The sequence below is a fragment of the Meriones unguiculatus genome, chromosome 11 (genome assembly GCF_030254825.1).
Source record: "Meriones unguiculatus strain TT.TT164.6M chromosome 11, Bangor_MerUng_6.1, whole genome shotgun sequence".
In the NCBI taxonomy this organism is placed as follows: Eukaryota; Metazoa; Chordata; class Mammalia; order Rodentia; family Muridae; genus Meriones; species Meriones unguiculatus.
The window spans coordinates 4581615-4605000 of record NC_083359.1 but is presented as its reverse complement, the minus strand read 5'-3'; the positions used below and the strand labels follow the sequence as shown (position 1 = coordinate 4605000).

The 23386-nt window shown below is 44.4% G+C and overlaps 1 protein-coding gene across 4 annotated transcripts in view; it reads left to right on the top strand.

The window, feature by feature from the left end:
• The window catches only part of LOC110559420 (myosin-8), a 30451-nt gene extending 7560 nt beyond the window's left edge, over window positions 1–22891 (top strand). For 2 of the 4 annotated variants that reach the window (XM_060363473.1, XM_060363475.1), the window contains exons 8-38: window positions 1–31; window positions 123–226; window positions 583–721; window positions 1868–1986; window positions 2081–2230; window positions 3708–3878; window positions 4942–5251; window positions 5352–5419; window positions 7037–7124; window positions 7208–7325; window positions 7614–7737; window positions 7832–7968; window positions 9335–9590; window positions 11063–11305; window positions 11416–11592; window positions 11671–11816; window positions 11898–11988; window positions 12674–13063; window positions 13486–13612; window positions 13847–13965; window positions 14081–14277; window positions 15437–15620; window positions 15705–15870; window positions 15968–16092; window positions 17536–17844; window positions 18762–18965; window positions 20089–20214; window positions 20302–20472; window positions 20574–20678; window positions 21262–21357; window positions 22630–22891. The exon at window positions 1–31 is cut by the window's left edge and continues 68 nt beyond it. In XM_060363473.1, the coding sequence (XP_060219456.1) occupies window positions 1–31; window positions 123–226; window positions 583–721; window positions 1868–1986; window positions 2081–2230; window positions 3708–3878; window positions 4942–5251; window positions 5352–5419; window positions 7037–7124; window positions 7208–7325; window positions 7614–7737; window positions 7832–7968; window positions 9335–9590; window positions 11063–11305; window positions 11416–11592; window positions 11671–11816; window positions 11898–11988; window positions 12674–13063; window positions 13486–13612; window positions 13847–13965; window positions 14081–14277; window positions 15437–15620; window positions 15705–15870; window positions 15968–16092; window positions 17536–17844; window positions 18762–18965; window positions 20089–20214; window positions 20302–20472; window positions 20574–20678; window positions 21262–21357; window positions 22630–22779 (4941 nt within the window). In that variant the 3' untranslated portion in view covers window positions 22780–22891. Of the gene's footprint in view, window positions 32–122; window positions 227–582; window positions 722–1867; window positions 1987–2080; window positions 2231–3707; window positions 3879–4941; window positions 5269–5351; window positions 5420–7036; window positions 7125–7207; window positions 7326–7613; window positions 7738–7831; window positions 7969–9334; window positions 9591–11062; window positions 11306–11415; window positions 11593–11670; window positions 11817–11897; window positions 11989–12673; window positions 13064–13485; window positions 13613–13846; window positions 13966–14080; window positions 14278–15436; window positions 15621–15704; window positions 15871–15967; window positions 16093–17535; window positions 17845–18761; window positions 18966–20088; window positions 20215–20301; window positions 20473–20573; window positions 20679–21261; window positions 21358–22629 lie in introns of all 4 variants that reach the window. The other 2 variants (XM_060363472.1, XM_060363474.1) reach the window with 2 other exon arrangements.
• Window positions 22892–23386: the final 495 nt, after the last annotated feature.

Here is a 23386-nt window from a genome sequence, read left to right as displayed (position 1 = left end):
ATCACTTCCAACAAAAAACCAGAACTAATTGGTAAGAGAGAACTTTAATTTGTGGGTGGAAATTAAAATGTATGCTAACATCTTCTAATACTAAACACATACCCTTAATTCCATGTGCTCAGAAATGCTCCTGATCACCACCAACCCGTATGACTACGCCTTCGTCAGTCAGGGGGAGATCACAGTGCCCAGCATTGATGACCAAGAGGAGTTGATGGCCACGGATGTAAGTCATAATACGCACAAACACACACACACACTTTTTTTAAAAATGTTATTTATTTATTTAATGTATGAGTGCTCTATCTGCATGTACATCTGCATGCCAGAAGAGGGCACCAGATCACATTTTAGATGGTTGTGAGCCACCTTGTGGTTGCTGGGAATTGAATCAGGACCTCTGGAAGAGCACCTCTGCTCTTAACCACTCAGCCATCTCTCCAGTCCCCTCCCACTTTTTAAAAAGCCCATTATTATGAGAATGACATAAGCAAACACCTCTGAGGTTGTCACATTGGTGTGCATTATAAATTCTCATAGTGTCTGCTACCCTAACTTCCGCCCTTTCATCTTTCTTGATAGAGTGCCATTGATATCCTGGGCTTCACACCTGAAGAGAAAGTGTCCATCTATAAACTCACAGGGGCCGTGATGCATTATGGGAACATGAAGTTCAAGCAAAAGCAGCGTGAGGAGCAAGCTGAGCCAGATGGCACCGAAGGTATCGATTGACGTAGTTTTAAATCAGAGAATTTTCAAATTAAAACACTTTAAATCCCACCCTATACTCACTTCTCCTTGTAACTGAGCTTCTGAAAACCAGAGCACATTTGTGTATACATATGCCTTCCTCCCCTCCTCCTTTCTCACTTCTCTATCACTTCATCATCATTATCAATTAAAATAAGGTATATCAAACCTAAACATCCATGCATAAGCTCAACCTAGGGCCAGAGAACTAGAGACAGAATTCAGTGTAATAATGCTACTGCTTTGTCCTGGCAGAGGTAGGTAGGTACACATGACAGATTTTACATGTAGTTTTAGCATAGCTAAGAAAGCCTAGTAGCTAGCAGGAGAGGATCTTTGCCTAAGATGAGAGGCAAAGGATGCACCTATGCATATCTGTATGTACATATGTGTTGTCTATATATAAACCATCAAAGGCAGGAAGCAAGTAAGATTAAAAAGGGGGCTGACAAAGAAAAATCATGTGCTCTACAGGTGAAAAAACAAACATTCCATACATAGGAACTACCACCCAAAACATATTCTCCTCCCTCTTCCCCAATCATCTCTAGATGTTACCTTTGAGTTTGACATATAGTGCCAACACATACTTTTAGAGAAGGTCATCCAGGTGAGTTACACCCTACATTTCCAGATAAAAAGAAGTAGGTGTCTTTGATCCAGTCAAGTTAACTCTAGATAGCTAAAACCAGTGAAAGAGTCCAGATACCCTGGCCTTTTATCTCCCTAATTGTGAGGGTTAAGGGGTATTTTTCTTATCTTTCCATTAATCTCTGAAGTTTTAAGAGAGGGACTATGTCTTAAACCTTGAACAGAATGTCACAATAAATACTGTTTACATGTTTATGGCTAACGAAAATGTTCTCAAGTCCTACTTGCAACACATCACTAAAAGCCAGTATAAATGATCAACCCTTTAGTGGCTACCAGGTACCTTCATATGTGTACAAAAAACGAAAACAAAACAAAAACAGAAAAAAAACCAACTCATCGGATGTTCTGTGAAATTATTTAATGTTTTTTAAACCTAAATAAGGGAGTAATTAGGATAAAGACAAAGGGATGAGGATAAGGAAGACTCCCATTGTTAAACATGTCTTGTTTTGTGCCACCACAGTTGCTGATAAAGCTGCCTATCTCCAGAATCTGAACTCTGCTGACCTGCTCAAAGCCCTTTGCTACCCAAGGGTCAAGGTCGGCAATGAGTACGTCACCAAAGGCCAGACTGTGCAGCAGGTAAGTGCATATATGTTCTCCATGAGTCGCGCACACCGAGGCCTTCATAACCAGGCTCAATAGCACTAGTTGAAGCATTACGCTATCCACAAAGGTGTACAACGCAGTGGGCGCCCTGGCCAAGGCCGTCTACGAGAAGATGTTCCTGTGGATGGTCACCCGCATCAACCAGCAGTTGGACACCAAGCAGCCCAGGCAGTACTTCATCGGGGTCCTGGACATCGCTGGCTTTGAGATCTTTGACGTGAGTTATCTTCACACAAAGTGAGGGTCAAGATTTTGAACTTCGGTGGGACTAAGTGACATGATAAACCATATAAATCATTTATATCAAACAGACTACTTGCTCCAACATTGAACCCAGTACAAAAGTTAGCCTGAAAATATCTAAGAGACAATAGAAAATATAAAAAGTAAGAGCTAAATTTATTGAGCTGTCAGTGTATTTTTGATAATATGCAAGGGACTTTAACACGTTTACTTCATTTAACCTTCAAGAAAGAGAAGTTAATGCCACCATTATTATTATAGCAGAAAGTGATACACAGGGAAAATCAAACACGTGCTGAAGATTCCATGAACATGTGACTCAAAGCCAAGGTAGGATCTATCTGCAGCATTTGGTGCATATGCAAGACACCTGGCATTGGCCTGGGCGTGAAAGGCAGAAAGTCCGAAGGTGGGCACTCAGCCGTAGGCACTGATCTCTCCTCTTCCAGGTTTGCCTTTTATAAACTGTTTCACTGCCAGGCTTCAGCTTTATCCTGAGTAAAGTGAGAGAGTAAGTGATTGCAAAGACTCTCAGATCTTCAACTGTCACACTGCACCAGTTCTCTACTTCCATAGACCAGGGGCTGGGGAGGAGGCTGTTATTTGATCTCAACAGAAGAGAAACTGACCTGTCCATTTCATTTTATACTTCAATTAAATGTCTTAGCATAAATTTTCCTTAAAAACATGGCAGCCAAAGGTAAGAGAGTGAACTCTGCAAGAATTAGAGAAAAGAGATCAAAACACTTTTCTAACAAACCACTTTTCCCTTCTATCTTGCATTAGAACCATAAAGCACAGGGTCATAGCTGTACTTGGATATACATTCTTGTTTCTGCATTCTTCAGGTGAAAGGAGTATGGATTTTGTTAGAACTGTAGTATAGATAGTCAGATAGATAGATGATAGATAGATAGATAGATAGATAGATAGATAGATAGATGATAGATAGATAGATACATAGATAGATGATAGATAGATAGATAGATAGATAGATACATACATACATAGATAGATACATAGATGATAAATAGACAAACAAGAAAATAAAATGTGGATTTTTGAACATGGTTGCGCACATCTGTATTCTAGCACTCAAGAGGCAGAAACAGGCAGATAGGTGTCTGTAAGTTCAAGGCCAGCATGGTTGATACGGGGAGTTGAAAGAGAGCCAGAGTTACCTAGTGAGACTGTCTCAAAAAAGAAATGAAGGAAGAAACAAAGGAAGGAAAGAAGAAGTGTAAATGATGCCTGAGTACCTAAAGAAAACCCAGAATTCCTGAGAAAGGCATTTATCCCTGGGAATATAGAACAAACAGCAATTAGCTTAAATATTTAAGTTGAACCTCATCACTCTATTCAGATTATTTTCTATAAAGAATATTTCCATTAGCAGATTTCACTCCTATAAATATCCACTTAACCTGGGAAATCTCTGTTGCTCTGCGTAGTTCAACAGCCTGGAGCAGCTGTGCATCAACTTCACCAACGAGAAGCTGCAGCAGTTCTTCAACCACCACATGTTCGTGCTGGAGCAGGAGGAGTACAAGAAGGAGGGCATCGAGTGGACCTTCATCGACTTCGGGATGGACCTGGCCGCCTGCATCGAGCTCATCGAGAAGGTTTGTGTGAGAGTCTGGCTATGGACTCTCGGGGTCTTAAAGTGTACTCCAGAAAGTACCACTGTCCTTCCCATTGCTTAAGCCTTTGCAAACCGGAATTCACTATGGAGAAGTCACTTCCTCTGCACAATTCTTAAAAGTTTGGGAAATATCGCTTCATGTAGTTCCTCCCAGTTTTGTTCTCCTTCTGACTCACACCCAGTTTAAAGGAAGCTGTATACAAGCCATCTGGGACAGCCAGCTCCACTACAACCTCTCTTCTAGGTCCAGTCTCCCTCCATTATAGCCCAGAATGTTATCAATGAAGAGAAACGTTTTTCAACAGAGGCACAGATGATTCAGCCATTGCATAAGAAGTCAGGAAGTCAAACTGCTTGTACTACTTAATAAGCTATATTTAATGACACTAAACATCTGAATATCTTAAGTGATGTTTGGGATATACATTTTTTTAATTTTTTTTTTTTTTTACTGTGCACAGTCAATATTTTTTTTTAGACAGAAGGTTGTGTGTGTGCACAGGTACCTGTGCACATGTAGATGTGACAGAAGGAAGCTAGCTGTCCTACTCCACCACACGCTGCCTTATGCTCTTGAGATAGGATCTCTCACTAGGCTGGTGACCTCCTTCTTGCCCCACAGCAATGGGTTACAGATATGCGTGTGACTGTGCCTTGCTTTTATGTGGGTTCTTGCACATTAAGCACTGAGCCAGTTTCCCAGTTGTAGTACATCCTTTTCAAAGTAAAATAAAACTTTGACAATATATTAATTCACTAAATAGGGGAGAGTATGGTAATAAAAAATCTTTAACAAATTACCCACAGACTCCTTGGGGTTAGTGTTCAGGTATTCTTTTAACTGAACCCAATGCTACAGACTGAACAAGATACGAAATGATGGGGAAGTCATTCAGGAGATAACATAGGGACTGTTTGAGAATGGATTGGGACTGACTCTGTGCCTATAGTTAATTGGGAATGTTCATAGTTCAAATGACAGCCACTATGTCTGCATCCAAGAGAAAGGTGAGGTTGACGTATGTCTGCTTGTCTGAATTCAGCCACTGGGCATCTTCTCCATCCTGGAAGAGGAGTGCATGTTCCCCAAGGCGACAGACACCTCCTTCAAGAACAAGCTGTACGACCAGCATCTTGGAAAGTCCAACAACTTCCAGAAACCCAAACCCGCCAAGGGCAAGGCCGAGGCCCACTTCTCCCTGGTGCACTATGCGGGCACCGTGGATTACAACATCACCGGCTGGTTGGACAAGAACAAGGACCCCCTGAACGACACGGTGGTGGGGCTGTACCAGAAGTCAGCAATGAAAACTCTGGCTAGCCTCTTCTCCACATATGCCAGTGCTGAAGCAGGTACTTCTATGTCTTCTGTCAAAATCAAACTATTCCCTCAAAATGTTCCCATCCCCTGGGAGGCTACTCTATCGATGGGTTTTCTTTTTTTTAATCACAGATGGCGGTGCAAAGAAAGGGGCTAAGAAGAAGGGTTCTTCTTTCCAGACTGTGTCGGCCCTTTTCAGGGTAAAGTATAAATTTAAACTGCAAAAATATGTATTCAGTTTCTATGGATCATAACTCTAGGACTTAGAATAAATTAGGAGGAAACTGAATCACTTTAAATATTTACTCATTAGGATAGATCTAAGGCAATCCTTGGGGGTACTTTATTCTTTATTTGAGAATATTGTGTCTTCCTTTGTTTTCTTTGGGACAGGATCTTCCTATGTAGGCCAGGCCGACCTTGAACTTGTAGACTTAGCACCTCAGACTTCTGAGTGCTGGATTCCAGGCATCATGCCACCTTGCCAGGATTTAAATTTCCTTTGAAAATGAATGTGAGATGCATTCTTTAGAACTTTCTCCCACCATAACACATTCTCCCTGTGAGAGATGAATAGATGGAAGTAACCTAAAACAGAGTCTAACCACCCATCTAAATGGGTGGTTAAACTACAAAAGAATTATACTTCTTTTCACGAAATAGTGGAGCTTTTCCATTCTATACTTGCACATTTCTGTAATATGCAATTTTAATTCTCCCACAGCATGGCTCTTCTTGAGAGGACCATGTAAGATGTCTAGTCTGATGATTTTTATGGCACATTGCCTTCAAAACTAAAATGAGGATGTGACCTATGACCTTTGACCTATCCATAAAATGTGTTCTCACTATTTTCCCATCTCGCTGTAACCTACATTATCCAAAAACACCGATGCTTGCTTTGTAAACTTGTCTGTAAAGGTGTCTTCAGGCTTAGATAGTCGTGTTATTTGTTTTGATTTCCTGGTGGCTGAGATGTGGAGCAAAGACGTATGTTTGAGATGTTTGCATGTGTGGTCTCTGTGGCCGAGCGAAACATCCTCTGTCACAATCAATCAACTCCCCACGGACTTTAGATGGGAAATGTTTCCAAGCACCCAAGATCCACGCACACAAATTATATTGTCTCACACCTTTACCCTCTTCAAAGAGAGAGAGAGAGTAGAAGATCCTGGGAACGATAAAAAAGGAAGTAATGGAAAAGGTTGGAACAATTGCTAAGCTATACTTTCACTATAAATCACCAGCTACTAGGGACATTATTAGTGCTGAAGAAAAGAGAGGCCAGGGAGGTCATCTGAACTCTTTTCAGAGGAGGCCCAGGGAGACGGGGATGGCACTCAGTGGCAAAGGCAGCCTGTGGGCTTTGTCTTCTGATGCTGGCAGAGAACGCTGCCTGTATGGAGGCCACTGACGGTGCTGTCTGGACCAAGGTGTTACAGCGGAGATCCTAGTGATCTCAGTTTCTTCGCAGCATGTTGGTCTTCTGATATTTGAGCAGGTTAAATACTGAAGCCTTCAAAATGCATGGCAGCTAAAGCCTCACATGCTCACGTCCAGTAGCTAAGAGTGTGCTAGACACCTGGGTGGTAGCAGCGCCCCCCTTAAATCCCAGCACTCAGGAGGCACAGGCAGGTGGACATCTGAGTTCAAGGCCAGCCTGGTCTACAGAGTGAGTTACCAGAACAGCCAGGGCCACACAGAGAAACCCTGTCTGGAACAACAACAACAAAAAAAAAGTATGCAGTATGATTTTTACCAAAAAAAAGAGACCCAAAACTAGAACTCTCTCAAGACCCTTCTGTCTCACTTTCTAGGAAAACTTAAATAAACTAATGACCAACCTGAGAAGTACACACCCTCACTTCGTACGGTGTATCATTCCCAATGAGACTAAAACTCCCGGTAAGACACAAAGCATTAGTAACACCCTAGGCCCAACCTGAAACTTCGGCACCTGGGACTTGACTCCCTCTCTCTGTTTCCAGGGGCCATGGAGCACGAACTGGTCCTGCACCAGCTCAGGTGTAACGGGGTGCTGGAAGGCATCCGAATCTGCCGGAAGGGGTTCCCCAGCAGGATCCTGTATGGCGACTTTAAACAGAGGTCAGCCCCCTTTGCTGTAGGACACTGAATGCTTATGAATATTTATCAGCCTAGTTGCTGTCCTTTGCTCGTTATATTTCTTGTCCCCCACTTAGCATAAGTAGACAAATAAGAAATCAATTGACTCAGTCTTGTGGTAGAGGAAAGAATAATAGGCTGGGTCACAGTCTGCTCTGAAAGAATCATTCTAATTTTTGTTCTGGGAGTTGAACAAGTACTCCTATTTGGTGGTAGTTGGATAACTCGATTAAGCCTTTCTGACTGTTCCTTATGTGTTTAACTGGACAGATACAAAGTTTTAAATGCAAGCGCTATTCCAGAAGGGCAGTTCATCGACAGCAAGAAGGCTTCTGAGAAGCTTCTGGGCTCTATCGACATCGATCACACCCAGTACAAGTTTGGACACACCAAGGTATGCCTGCGACCCCTGTGTACCTGACCCGCGAACCCCCCACATCTGCATGGGCTGAAGTATGGGGATGGCTTGTGACTCTCTGTTCCTCCAGGTTTTCTTCAAAGCTGGCCTCCTGGGTCTCCTGGAAGAAATGAGAGATGAAAAGCTGGCCCAGATTATAACAAGAACACAAGCGGTCTGTAGAGGCTACCTGATGAGAGTAGAGTATCAGAAGATGCTGCTGCGAAGGTAAGAGCTATGTGGAGCACTGGGGTCACCAGGTCCCCCAGGGGTTCTCCACCAGCTTTTCTCAGCCATTGAGCCCCGCAGCCTGTGATTAGCATGAGCTTTCGCCCCTACAACAACCTAGTGTCACCTAGTGTCACCCTTCAGGCTAGGCTTCCCAGAACGTCTTTCCTGCCCCCGCCCCTCATGCGTCTCACACACAGAAACAGTCTGCAGCAAGGCAAGCAGTTTTCCTCACCCCACATCTCTATTCCCAGCTCCCTGTGATATTCCACATCAAATCCAAACTGCTTTGCTTGGCTGCAAAGGTTCTATTCCCCACCATATCTTTCATGTCTAACCACACAGCCTCTCCCAGCCACGCTAAACAATTTGCTTGCCTCTTATTCTCATGTCTGTACCAACCCTGGCCCTCACCAAAATCTACCTACTGACACATCCATTTTCTTCTTTCCCGGAGCAACTTCATGCAACTCATCTACACAGCATTTTCACACACTGCTCTAGCCATGCATACATTTTTACTCATTTTGTTCATCTGCATTTTTTACGTTGGCATGATAAGAGTTTTGTTTTCTCTACATCCATCTGTATGATAGCTTATGTCATGGTACCTCCCTTCTTAGAGTTGGATCCCTTTCAACTTGAACCAATAGAAATAAAACCTGCACATAAAGAACTTAAACATGCCTGCATGTTGCTATAAGCCAGCCAAACCTTGTCAGCCCATTGCTACCATTTGAAGAACTGTACCAATTTTACCGTTTCAACTTTTTATCAAAATAAGACAACTTTGGAGTTTAATTGTTGCTTAAAATGCCTCCAAATGCTAATAAGCTGATAGGAAGAAAACATTCAAAGAATTCAGAAAATCTAGTATATTATCTGAAGACCCTAACAAGAGAGGAACAGCTAATTCAGCGGTGATCAGAACAGGAAAGCTGTGAAGGAGAGAGTTGGCTGAGCTGAGCTGAGCTGAGGCAAATCATTCTGCCTGTGGCCCCTCACCTCACAGCTCACAGCTGTGTGGCAACAGCAGGACAAGACAGGCCAGTTACGGTGGCCATGCTCTCCCGGCTGCAACTCCCATAAATGTCTGCTCTCTCTATGGCAGGGGTCACTTAGACAGTACAGACTGTGCTCTCCAGATTCAGCCTGCCTTTGTCAGCTAGGCAGGGGCTGAGAACACTCAGTTGCTGCACATGAATAGCACTCATATTAGCACCACAGCGATACTGAGGGCTACAGACTCTGAATTCTGATTGTCAGGATGAGCATGTATCGGTGCAGGAAAAGACTGTCGTCTTCGGTAAATGTCAGTCACACTTCTGCCAGTGGCGCAATTACACCATCTTTTGCCACATTCCAGAGAGTCCATCTTCTGCATCCAGTACAACATCCGCGCCTTCATGAACGTCAAGCACTGGCCCTGGATGAAGCTCTTCTTCAAGATCAAACCCCTGCTGAAGAGCGCAGAGACGGAGAAGGAGATGGCTACCATGAAGGAGGAGTTCCAGAAAACCAAAGATGAGCTCGCCAAGTCAGAGGCCAAAAGGAAGGAGCTGGAGGAAAAAATGGTCACTCTTCTCAAAGAGAAAAATGACCTGCAGCTCCAGGTTCAATCTGTGAGTGCACTGTTCTGAGAGCATCACATCACCATGCTTCAGGGGGCTCTTCCTGGTCTTCCAGAGACTATCGCTTACAACATGGGACTTTTCTTGGGAAAAAAAGATCTCTGGGGTGGTGATGGCGGCTCTATTTGTTAGTCATTTACTCACCTTTCAACAGTGTGTTGAAAGCTACAATTACTTATACATTACACAGGGGAAAGGGAAGGTTCAATAACATCACAAAATTTAACAACTTTGAAGCAAGTTAGTTTAAAGCTAAGTTCCCGAATCTTACTCAAATATTTTACCTCTTTGACTTGGCTGCATTGTCCCAGACTTAAAAAATAGAGTTCTGGGCTAAGCCTACTAGCACAGGGCATTAATGCCAGCTACTCCAACAGCAGAGCCAGGAGGAGCCCAAATTCAGGGCCTACCTGGGCTATAAAATACTTTCAAAGCCAGCCTCAGTAATGGAGTGCGATTTTGTCTTAAAATAAAAAGTAAAAAAAGAAAAAAAAAAAGGGGGTGGTGGTGGTGGTGGGAGGAGATGCTAGAGCTGCAGTCCACTGGTACACCATCTGCTCAGCATTCTGGGTTTAGTCCTCAGCACAACGCAAGAAAACAAAACAGCAAAAAATGAACAACAATAAAACCCAAGGGATAATTCTATTTAGAAAATCCAAGTGCTTAAGACTGTCTTATAAGTCAAGTTAATCAGCACTCAGTAGGTAGAGGCAGAGGGCAGGCAGATTCCATAGTGAGTTCCAAGACAGCCAGGGCTATGTAGAGAGACCCTGTCTCAAAAGACAAGAAAGAAAAAAGTTAAGATAGCCATGGCTCTTTTCCTCAACCCTTCGGATTTCAATAAATACAGAAGCTTGCACTTACATGAGCTGAAGGAGTGCTCTGGTGCCCTCCCCAGCTCTTTCATTAGCATGAATGAAATGAAAGGTCACTGCTGATGTCCAGGAAGAAGGCCCCGTAGTCAGGTGGGGAGCGAATCTAGGGACAGTACTTGGGTCAGACATAACTGCCCATTTCCTTGCTCAACAAGCCCAACAATGCTAGGAAGAAATTATGGGGAGGATAAAAAATTTTGTAAGTAACTCATTAAAGGACTGAAAAAATCCAGCCACTGGCTCACTAGATTCCTCTGGCTGAGGGTTTCTCTAACTTTTCAGGGCTTGTTTTATCTTAAAGTGAATGAGGCCGGGGGCTTCTGGGTTTCTCCTCTCCTACACACAAATTCCACACTCACTACCTTCTCCAGCCCAATCATTATGTAAACTTCTTTGCTTCTAGACTTTCAGCCTCATTTTCTAATTAGTTGCATGTCTCTAAGTCAGATATAATATTCAGTGATGGGTGAACTTGTATTCATGCTGAGAAATCCAACAGAATTCAGATGAACACTAAGTACTTTGTGCAAAAAACAAAAAGTAAGTTTCAAAATAAGTAACAGACTAAGTGTCTTAATGAACCCACAGGAAGCAGACAGCTTGGCAGATGCTGAGGAAAGGTGTGAACAACTGATCAAAAACAAAATCCAGCTGGAGGCCAAAATCAAAGAGGTGACAGAGAGAGCTGAGGAGGAGGAGGAGACAAACGCCGAGCTGACGGCCAAGAAGAGGAAGCTGGAAGATGAGTGCTCAGAGCTGAAGAAAGACATCGATGACCTTGAGCTGACACTGGCCAAGGTTGAGAAGGAGAAGCACGCCACAGAGAACAAGGTGTGAGATATCGCCATGGAAGCTCATGACTCGTTTTAATTATGAAGTAAAACACAAAGCCCATGCTATTCAAACATAACAGGTAATGAAAAGCATGTTTGCTTCCTAAGGTGAAAAACCTCACAGAAGAGATGGCAGGCCTGGATGAAACCATCGCCAAGCTGACCAAGGAGAAGAAGGCCCTCCAGGAGGCCCACCAACAGACCCTGGATGACCTGCAGGCAGAGGAGGACAAGGTCAACACGCTGACCAAAGCCAAAACAAAGCTGGAGCAGCAAGTGGATGATGTGAGCACATTTCAAATATCCTTCTGAAATATTTGTTCAAATGAATTTCAATTTTAATGGATTTCTCTTCTCCGTCAGCTTGAAGGATCACTAGAGCAAGAAAAGAAACTGAGGATGGACCTAGAAAGAGCCAAGAGGAAATTGGAGGGAGATCTCAAACTGGCCCAAGAGTCCACAATGGACATAGAAAATGACAAACAGCAACTTGATGAGAAGCTTAAAAAGTAGGTGCTCCAGAAAGAATTCTATGCGATGCCATCTTTAAAATAATTTATGTACTAATATGTCTGCTGTTCTGTCTAAAGGAAGGAGTTTGAAATCAGCAATTTGATAAGCAAAATTGAAGATGAGCAAGCAGTAGAAATCCAGCTCCAAAAGAAGATCAAAGAACTGCAGGTAAATTGTCTCACTTTCTCTTCTTTCTTTCTTTCTTTCTTTCTTTCTTTCTTTCTTTCTTTCTTTCTCTTTCTTTCTTCTTTCTTTCTTTATTTCTCTTTCTTTCTTCTTTCTTTTCTTTCTTCCTTCCTTTTCTTTTTTTAAAATTAATTTATTTATTCGCTTTACATCCCAATTGTAGCCCTCTCCTTCCTCTCCTTCCACTCCTGCCCTCCCTCCCTGTCTTCCCTATCCACCCTCCCCTACCCCTCAGGAAAAGCGAGCCCCCCCCCAGCACATCAAGTCACATCAGGATTGAGTGCATCTTCTTCCATAGGGGCCTTGTAGGCACCAGGAAGAAACAACAAAGTCCTTGTCAGAGACAGTTCCGCTCCTTCCTTCCTTCCTTCCTTCCTTCCTTCCTTCCTTCCTTTCTTCCTTCCTTCCTCCCTTCCTTCCTTTTTCTTTCTTTCTTCCCTTTTTTTCTTATTCATTTATTTGTTTGTTTATCTACCTTTTTGGTGTTTTGTGACAGGATCACACTCTATAGTACAGATTGACCTCAAACTCAAAATCCTTCTGCCTCAGAATCCTGGGTTCTAGGAACTACCATGCCCAGCCCCTCATCTTTCTGTTTTTCTACACACCAAAACCCACTAAAATTGAAACGAATTTTAATGTGTCGGTGTACTTGTTTGATTTCCAGGCCCGCATCGAGGAGCTGGAGGAGGAGATTGAGGCAGAGAGGGCCTCCAGGGCCAAAGCAGAGAAGCAGCGCTCTGACCTCTCCCGGGAACTGGAGGAGATCAGCGAGAGGCTGGAAGAAGCCGGAGGGGCCACTTCAGCCCAGATCGAGATGAACAAGAAGAGAGAGGCTGAGTTCCAGAAAATGCGCAGGGACCTGGAGGAGGCCACCCTGCAGCATGAGGCCACAGCAGCCACCCTGAGGAAGAAGCATGCAGACAGTATGGCCGAGCTTGGGGAACAGATTGACAACCTGCAGCGGGTCAAGCAGAAGCTGGAGAAGGAGAAGAGCGAGCTCAAGATGGAGATCGATGACCTTAGCAGTAATGCAGAGGCCATCGCCAAAGCCAAGGTAGCCTGTCTGTAGAAAGGGCAATGAGCCAGAAAAACCTCATCCATTGTTCTTGGCATCAAACATGGCTTGCAGGTGTTTTATAGCCTTAATCAAATATTTTCCATCCTAATATATTCCTGTAATTTTCTTTTCTAAAATTACTGACTATGACCCACTAAGATGACTTCAAAATCCTCTTACGTATGTGTCACCATCATTGGGATGTATTGCTGTCTTCCAAAAATGAATATAACATGTATGTTGTATTCTGGCATATGCCAAAGCACCAGGGACAGAGCTTTCTACTCGTATCTCACATTTTTAAGATATATTTTATCCTTTTAATAATGAAACATCTTACATACTTTACAAATTGGGATTTAATATCTGTTTTTCACCTGTATTCAGTGTTTGATTCTTCCTTGTCACCTGGTTTTCAGGGGAACCTTGAGAAGATGTGCCGCACCCTGGAGGACCAGGTGAGCGAGCTGAAATCAAAGGAGGAGGAACAGCAGCGGCTCATCAATGAGCTGACGGCGCAGAGAACGCGCCTGCAGACAGAAGCAGGTACAGATGCTTTCTCTGGCTGCCCCCATCCAGCACTGCACGAAAAGGGTTCTCACTCTGCAGCGATACTTTCATTTTAGAGGGAAATCAACACACTATCAGGTTTTTTGCTTTTTTGTTGTTTTATTTTTTTTAATTTTTTTATTTTTGGTTAATTCCACTTCTGTGTTTAGACATGAACACAAGTATAGCTTATTGCTATGTCATGGGCACTCCCACTTCTTCTGTTCTTAGGAGAGTATTCCAGAAAGTTAGATGAGAAAGATGCTTTAGTCTCTCAGTTGTCAAGAAGCAAGCAGGCAACTACCCAGCAGATTGAGGAGCTGAAGCGTCAGCTCGAGGAAGAGACCAAGGTGAGTCTTAACAGAGCCTCAAACCTGAGAATGCCCAGTTATATTCTACTTGAGCTGCATAAGCTAAGTGCTGTAGGATACATCAATTGAAACCACTGGACTACCACTTCTGCAGGCCAAGAACGCGCTGGCCCACGCCCTGCAGTCCTCCCGCCACGACTGTGACCTGCTGCGGGAACAGTACGAGGAGGAGCAGGAAGGCAAAGCCGAGCTGCAGAGGGCGCTGTCCAAGGCCAACAGCGAGGTGGCCCAGTGGAGGACGAAATACGAGACGGATGCCATCCAGCGCACGGAGGAGCTGGAGGAGGCCAAGTATGTGATGCAAACTTGAGATAACAAAGATGCGGCCTCCGAGCCGCTTGCTGCAGCGGCTCCCACAGTAAGCCGGGGTGGCCTTGCTGATGAGAACATGAAAATGTCAATGGCTACCATGTACTGAGAGCAGTTTCTTCCGGTCACGTATACAGGTCAGGAGCAGGAGGGAAAGGCAAGTTTTGCCTTTCCCAGCCCTCTACGTTCCTGTGTCAATGGCTGCACATCCATCATTTGCTCATCTATCTTCATGGCAATGTTAGGCCGCCATTACCAGTTTTTCTTCTTTTACGAACTGAGGCTGCAAGAGGGTAACTTGCTAACCTGAGGCCACAGACTTATTTAGAGGAAGAGCCGGTGCTGGAACCAGATGTTCTGATCCCAGTGGTCAGTGTCTTTAGCTCTCCATGGACAAACATCCCTCTTAAAACTCACAGTGGAGTTCGCTAAACTACACAAAATGTTGAGGATTGGTTTAAATATGATAAAACCTTCGTCTTGGTAGACAGAGGGCACCTTCTTATACACCTTCCTGAGTGTCAAGCTGAAAGAGGTTTTCTGCCTCTTAAAGATGTGGCCTTGGCACCTTATGGGTCATGAAGTAAGAATATAAACCGTTCAAGTGACTGTATGCTGCATTAACTGTCCAGATTTGTCTATCGATTGTGTCCTCTAGTTAGCCTGACCAAACATACATGATTCAAACAAATTGGCGATTCTCTGTGGGCAGGGGTCATAAAGAGAATCAGAAAGTCTGAGAAAACAAACATACTTGGTGTATTTTTGCCTGATAAGAATATCTAGTTAGCTTCAGTTTCTTCTTGGCTTAAGAAGGATATATATGCCAATCAACCCTGTTGTCCCAGCTAATGCTTTTCACGGTCATTCTGAATGAGAAGTCCTGTTAAGTCCAGAGTCATTGATGTATTAAGGCACAAAGCACTGTGGGAACCCAGTAACATTCCCAAAACTTCACTGAGTCCAACTGCATGCCATTTCGGGACATTCCAGTTTCTTGCTCTAGAATGCAAATGTGTTGATTACTGCTGAAAGGCAGCTGGTTTCGCTAGTACAGGACAGGACAGCGAGAAGGAACCAGAGCAGTTATCATTTTGTCCCTGACTTTGGCCGGGTCTTGACAGTCTGGTTAACTTCTCAGGAAGAAGCTGGCTCAGCGTCTGCAGGCAGCTGAGGAGCACGTGGAGGCCGTGAACGCCAAGTGCGCTTCCCTGGAGAAGACGAAGCAGCGGCTGCAGAACGAGGTGGAGGACCTCATGCTGGACGTGGAGAGGACAAACGCGGCCTGCGCCGCCCTGGACAAGAAGCAGAGGAACTTCGACAAGGTGCTCTAGCTTCCTTGAACTTTACAAGAACTTTATTAGGGCTTCCTTCTCCTTGTCCCAGCTGACAGCCAATGGTCTTTTCAGGTGCTGGCAGAATGGAGACAGAAGTATGAGGAAACTCAGGCTGAGCTTGAGTCCTGCCAGAAGGAGTCTCGTTCTCTCAGCACTGAGCTGTTCAAGGTGAAGAACGCCTATGAGGAGTCTCTGGATCAACTCGAGACGCTGAAGAGAGAAAACAAGAACCTGCAGCGTGAGTCGGGGTGACCTTCCCGACCCTATTCAGCCTTTACTCTACCGTCCCATGCTGCAATCTTTCCAACCTCATCCTCTCATCTGTTCTTCCACAGAGGAGATTTCTGATCTGACAGAACAGATTGCAGAGGGAGGGAAGCACATCCATGAGCTGGAGAAAATAAAGAAGCAAGTGGAACAAGAGAAATGTGAGATCCAGGCTGCCTTAGAGGAAGCAGAGGTATGTGTTACAGAGAACTTAAATGCGGGACCTTTGTGTACAGGTCAAGTAGATGATCCTATCAAAAGCCGTAATACTGTCAATACTGAGGCTGGAGAGATGTTTCAGCTGTTGAGAGCTCTTCCTGGGTGCATTTCCCAGTACCCACATCTGGTGGCTCACAACCACCTATAACTCCAGCTCCAGAGGATCAGACACCTTCTTGTGGCCTCCAGGAGCTCCTGCACACACATGACACAATCTACACAAACACATGTGCACATAAATAAAACAAAAATAAGTTTGAGAGAAATGCAAATACTCTAACCCATCAATTTAGTTTCTGAGACTTTATCACAAGAGAATAATTTTTAAAAGAGGTAAAACTTTAAGATAAAGATGTCCAATGAGAATGTAAGCAAACTGTAGAACAACAGAATTTCAAATAGCAAGTATGGTTAATAAGCCAGGATTTCAGTTACACATACTGAAATCCTAGCACTTGGGGGGAAAGGCAGGGGAATTATCCCAAATTTGAGGCCAGCTTGATCTACATAGTAAGACCTAGGTCAGCCAGAGCTTTATAGCAGAATCTCACCTTAAAAGACCAAAAGGGACCCGGCAAAATGGTTCACTTTCCACCAAACCTTATATTCTGTTCAATCTTCAAAACTCATATGGTAGAAGGAGAAAGTAATTCTCAGAGATTTTTCTCTGGCCTTCATGTTCTCTCTCTTTCTCTCAACTATTTATTAAATAAGTAAGTGAAAATGAAATCATACAAACAGTATGATTAATGTGAAAGATTGATGATAGACACAAATACTTGGTCTTAAAAAAGCAACAGTATTTTCATATGCAACTTTGGTTAGATAAAAAGATAGAAATAGAGAAATGGAAAGAACCATGAATGAGCCCAAGGTCAGCCTGAACCACAAAACAAGACAGCCTGCCTTAAAAAATAGTAAGAAAAAAAATGGTTAAAATGATTAACATTAAAATGATTGTCTCTCTGTGAGGGACAATGGGAAACTTTGTTTTTATATTGTCCCCATGTATAACAGTGAGTAGCACTATGTAATCAGGAAAAAAATGATTTAAAAGCTGACAGTTTCTGTGCCAGATTAATATATCATACACGAAGAGTGTAGTTTATGAAACATACATATGTATATGTAGTATACAAGGCTACATACAAATGAATCAAATGATTCTTTTAGTGCTGTCATGAATCTTTAGATTGTACACAGACCTATCTATATAAACTCCAGAACTGTGCTATATCATCTGTGCCTGGATAAACAAACAAACAAAAGATTCACCTCATAGGTTCTTAGGTCAACTCTGTTAACTTTAAAGCTCAACAAGATGGCACCAATAAGAGTTTGTCTCACACACGCATGGTAGAGGCCAGGCACTTGAGTTGTCTTCAGCTCAGTGCTGACCGATCACTGTTTCCTCAAGGCGTCTCTGGAGCACGAGGAGGGAAAGATCCTACGCATCCAGCTGGAGTTAAACCAAGTCAAGTCTGAGATAGACAGGAAGATTGCAGAGAAGGACGAGGAGATCGACCAGCTGAAGAGAAACCATGTTAGAGTTGTGGAGACAATGCAGAGCACGCTGGATGCCGAGATCAGGAGCAGGAATGATGCTTTGAGGGTCAAGAAGAAGATGGAGGGCGACCTCAATGAGATGGAGATCCAGCTGAACCATGCCAACCGACTGGCTGCTGAGAGCTTGAGGAACTACAGAAACACACAAGGCATCCTCAAGGTAGACTTGCCTCTCAGATGAGTCACAGACACACCTGTCTGCCATGCCCACAACCACTTTTTAAGCAATCTGTGTTAGCTAGCTGCTTTCCCCTCTGCTGTGATAGAACATCCTGGCAAAGATCAACTTAAAGGAGCAAGTGTTTATTCTGGCTCAGACTAGTGCTTTCTCCATTCTATACAGACCAAGATCCCCTGCCCAGTGAATGGTCCTGCCCACAATTATAGTGGGTCTTCCTTTATCGATTAATATAGTCATGATAATCCCTCAGAACAATCCCTTTGTTCCAGGTATTCCTCGATTCTGTTAAGTTGACAATTAACACCTAGGTAGCCACCCCCCTATTCACCAAATTATACAGTTAAATGCACCAAGGTAACTAATTAAATGTGCTTAAAACATGGTTTACAGAACTCATATGCAGAACAAACAGAAGCTGAAAGATCAAGAAATGACAAGACAGAAAAATACACAGGCTTTCTATAAAACAGGCCTGAGGAGGCTGAGTCTTAGTTTTGTCATTCTGACTTCAAGGAAGTTATTAACCTCTCGGGCCTGTTACTTCTTCTACATAATAAAAAATATGTTTCGAAGCTCAAGGATGGCTGTGAGGATCAAATGACATAGCAGATGCCAAGCACTGTGTAGAGTGTGTAGAGGATGCTCTATAAATGATAAAAAGATAGTGACGAGCATGTGATGGATAACAAGTTAAAGGCGGAGGCAGAGCAACAGTCTGTCTCCTGGTAATTTGCTCACACTCTAAACAAATGTCACCATCATTCTTAAGCTCAGACAGATGACAGGCGAGTCCCGTCCCGTTCCTAGCAGCACCAGTGCTCTGTTCTAGGTCATCTCCTAGGTGATGTCCTCTTCCTGTCCTCTTCAGGGCAGTCACAATATTTTGTACCTTACAGGACACCCAGCTGCACCTGGATGACGCTCTCCGGGGCCAGGAGGACCTGAAGGAGCAGCTGGCCATCGTGGAGCGCAGAGCCAACCTGCTCCAGGCCGAGATCGAGGAGCTGCGGGCCACGCTGGAGCAGACAGAGAGGAGCAGGAAGATCGCAGAGCAGGAGCTGCTGGATGCCAGTGAGCGCGTGCAGCTCCTCCACACCCAGGTGAGCCAGATGCCAGTGCACTGCTAAGTGAGGAGTCCAGGGTGCAAGAATGCACATATAACCAAGAATGGGCTGTACCTGAACCACCGCTGGAGTATGACAGGACTATGGGTAACCTCGTTGTGCTTTCCTGTTCATCTTTGCTAGATTGTCTCTCATAAAGGGTTTGTAAATTTAGAAAGAAGGGTAGACTTTGGGGGTTACTTAAAACCATGAAGAATAACCCTGGATAAACAGGCTTTGACTCCAAACAGAAACATATTTCATGCGGCGCTTATCAGGGTCACATCAGAGTTCAGCTGAGCTGTGCTCAATGGTCCTGTGCCCTGCAGAGCACTTACCATCCCTTCTTGCCCAGGCATTAAGTAATAGTGGACCCTCTCCCTCGTGCGATCTCTGTGATACCAACAATCCAGCATTTCCAAATACACACCGAGGGGGGTTTGTCTTCCCAAGAGAGCACTGTCTTGAAGTTTTAAGAAAATGTTTTCATAATACAAATTCAGAACCCTCCCCCAAAGAACAAGACCCTCTCTCTTTCCCTCCCTCTCCTTCCCTCTCTTCCTCTTTTCCTCCTTCCCTCCCCACAGCCCTATTCACACACACATACACACACACACACACACACACAATTCTTTTGAGTGACTTCCCATGTCATGCACTCAGACACACGTAGAAAAGCTGTTATTCCCCAACCTCTTAAGCAAAAAGTACTATAAATAAAACAAATGAAAGAACAAGTAATAGGTGACTACTAAGAATGGGCTTTCATAGTTGTCTTGAGACAGGGTCTTCTTATGTGTCACTGGCTGTCCCTAAATTCATGCTCCACCTGCCTTAGCCTCTGACTACTGGGATTGAAAGCACGCACTACCAAACCCTGTCAATATAGGCCCTCTTAAAACTGCAGAGGCCCTCATATGTATGTCAGATAGGCAGTAGAGGACTGAATACGAGGAAGAACATTCCAACCATAGAAATGATTATGAGTTTGAGCCAAATAGAATACTTCACATTAGTGAACGCTGACACCAGGTCTCCTGAGTTAGACAAAAATAGAACATTTGAAATCCCAACTGAAAAACCTGAAAATCTTTTCAATTTCCACATTTTTTTTAAACAGAACACAAGCCTCATCAACACCAAGAAGAAGTTGGAGAATGATGTTTCACAGCTCCAGAATGAAGTGGAGGAAGTGATTCAGGAGTCACGCAATGCAGAGGAGAAGGCTAAGAAAGCCATCACTGATGTGAGCGCCATGCACGTGACCCTCTTCACATCAGTGCTGCCTGCCTCCGCCAGGCCTCAGTATCTTCTCCATCCATTTGCCTTTCAGGCCGCCATGATGGCGGAGGAGCTGAAGAAGGAGCAGGACACCAGCGCCCACCTGGAGCGGATGAAGAAGAACCTGGAGCAGACGGTGAAAGACTTGCAGCATCGCCTGGACGAGGCCGAGCAGCTGGCGCTGAAGGGCGGCAAGAAGCAGATCCAGAAACTGGAGGCCAGGGTGGGTATCTTCTGCCCTAAACATGCTGCCCATACCTGCAGGCTATCCTAAGCTCATTACCCAACACTGACTGGCAATCTATTCTTCTTTCTTGGTTATAGGTCCGTGAACTTGAGGGAGAGGTTGAAAATGAACAGAAGCGTAACGCTGAGGCTGTTAAAGGGTTAAGGAAACATGAACGAAGAGTAAAGGAGCTTACCTACCAGGTAAGAGGAATAGCTTTCTAGAACGTGCAGGTATCATGCCCTAAGGGAAGCAAGAACCCTCGTGACTACTTAGGTGGCACTTGCAGATGGGCGTGTTAACTCCCTGTACGTAAAGGAGAAAAGGCAGAGTTGCTGGCTGCAGGCATCACCAAGCCTGCAGTGATTAGGGAAGCCTTTACAAAGCAATATCAAACAGGGCATGCAGGTCAGTGTAGAGTCTATATTCCACAGGAGCTTGATCACCACTAATAGTAAGGAAGATGGAAGGGAGGAGAAAAGGGAAAGAAAAAAGGGAGGGAAGGAAGGAAGGGAGAAAAAGTAGCATCGGAGGAGAGAGAAGACTATAAGCCTTCAGGCAAAGTGTGGCCTCTCCCAGAAGAGGGGCCAAGGACTGGAGAAGATATGTAGAATTAATTCAGAGGCTTGATATAGCACACATGGAGCAAGCATGACCACTGTTCATAGCATGGTTTAGTAAAGATTACCCCAAGGTCCCCCTTTGAGCATGCCCCCAGCTTATTTTAGCGCCAGCGGTAGGCACGTTTCTTTGGATTGAAAGTGTATCTTTTCATCAACCTTTCAGACCGAGGAGGACCGCAAGAATGTGCTCAGATTGCAGGACCTGGTGGACAAGCTACAGGCGAAGGTGAAATCCTACAAGAGACAAGCTGAGGAGGCTGTGAGTATCTTTGAAGTTTTATGGAAAAAAGCAGAATTCTGTTGAGGGGAAAAAATGTGTCTTAAAAAAAAAAACATGTATGGGAAGAAGGGCACACAGTAAGATTCAACCATTCATGCATTTTATAGGGACTGTGAGCACACAAATGTAAGTGTGCGCTCCCCCATGCTAATCAGAGACTCGGGCTCCAGATGAGGTATTTATTATTAGGCTGGAGAAAGAGGAGGCTCCAAATACCCAGGCTTCATTGATAGTAACAAACTCCCAACAAAAGCACCAACGCCAGGGTGAACAATTTCTGTCTCTCAATATACACAAAATCATGTCCCTAAAAGTCACGTGCGATTTTCCCCTCAGCTGACGTGTGGACTCACTATGTAGGTGAGGCTTTCCCTCCTGTGTGTGCTGCGGTGACTAGAATACGCAGGAAGGGCCAGAGACACAGCCAGTGGCATGAGGACAGTGGAGTTCTTCAGTACCAAGACACAAAGAAATGATGCTGAAACTCTCCCGCTCTGCTTTCATGCCCCGCCCCTCCCCGCCCCGCCCCACTCTTCTAGATACATGTGATAGGAAAAAAGAGAAGGCATGAATAGGAACAGTCACACAAAGCAGGCGATTGTCTTAGCCCCACTTTTTCCCTTTCTCTGTGCTGGTCTTAAAACACACGGGGAAACAATATCTAGTAGGATTTCCAAGCTATATGAATGTAAACATTTGCTTATGGAGGTCTTGAGGGCATCCGGGTCTCTTCTTTCTTTTTCCTCTAGACACACACACACACAGGTAAGCCAGGGGCTGGAGGGATGGCTCAGTGGTTAAAAGCACTGGCTGCTCTTCCAGAGAATGCAAGTTTAATTCCCAGCACCCTCTTGGTGGCTCGCAATCACATGTAACCACTTTCCCAGGGGTTCCAATGCCCTTTTCTGGCCTCCCTTCCGGCACTGCATGAATATGTTGTGCAGAATATAGGTAGGCCAAACACCTAAACACATCAACTAAAAATAAAATAAATCTCTTCTAAAGAGCAGGGAAGTGGTGGGAAGGTTTGACCAAAGGGCTATTCTCTTCCACTTGAAAACAATTTCTCCGTTTCCTTTCTTCAAGTTGAAATTGTCACAGGAGTTACAAATTAGGTTGAGGCTGGAGGTCAGACATGAGAAGGAAATACAATTGCAGAATAACCTGGCCTCGTGACTAACACAGCAAGGAGCATGGAGCACGGAGCACGGAGCACGGCCTCTAACCGCCAGAACTCTTGTGTGTTCTCAGGAGGAACAATCCAATGTCAACCTGGCCAAGTTCCGCAAGATCCAGCACGAGCTGGAGGAAGCTGAGGAGCGGGCGGACATTGCCGAGTCCCAGGTCAACAAGCTGCGGGTGAAGAGCCGAGAGGTTCACACCAAAATCAGTGCAGAGTGAACACATCTTGCCGAGGCCACCAGCGGCTGAAGGGAAGCACAGAATGTGCTGCTCTGGGCCACTTGCTGGGGCCATGTTCGCTTTTCTCCCACTCTCGACTGAATAAAAACTATAACACATTGAGAAATTAAACCAGATTTTCTTTTTCATTTGCAAAAACGTTTTCCGGCAAAGCCGGGTCTTACCCAGCTCTTATTTTTTCTTACTATTATAGATGGATACATAGAGCTAGCTCAGTTTACCTCCTGTTGCCATGATAAAACACTGACCAAAACCAACTTGGGAAGGAAAGGGCTTGTTTGGCTCATAGGTTACAGTCTGTTAGTGAGAGAACCCAGGGCAGGAGCTCAAGGCAGGAATGATGCAAGAACTGAGGCACAGACAATGGAAGAGCCCTGTCTTAAACACCCCACAACCACCCTCAGGGTCTTCAACAACCCAGAACCACCCACAGACACGCCCTCAAGCCAAATGGATGGAGGCAGTTCCTCAACTGGGGTTCTCTCTTCCCAGGTGACTCTGGTTGGTGTCAAGGTGACCAACACTAACGAGTCAAGGAGCATTCAATACGCTGAACCTCACCGCTACCCAATAGCTCTTTCCCCAT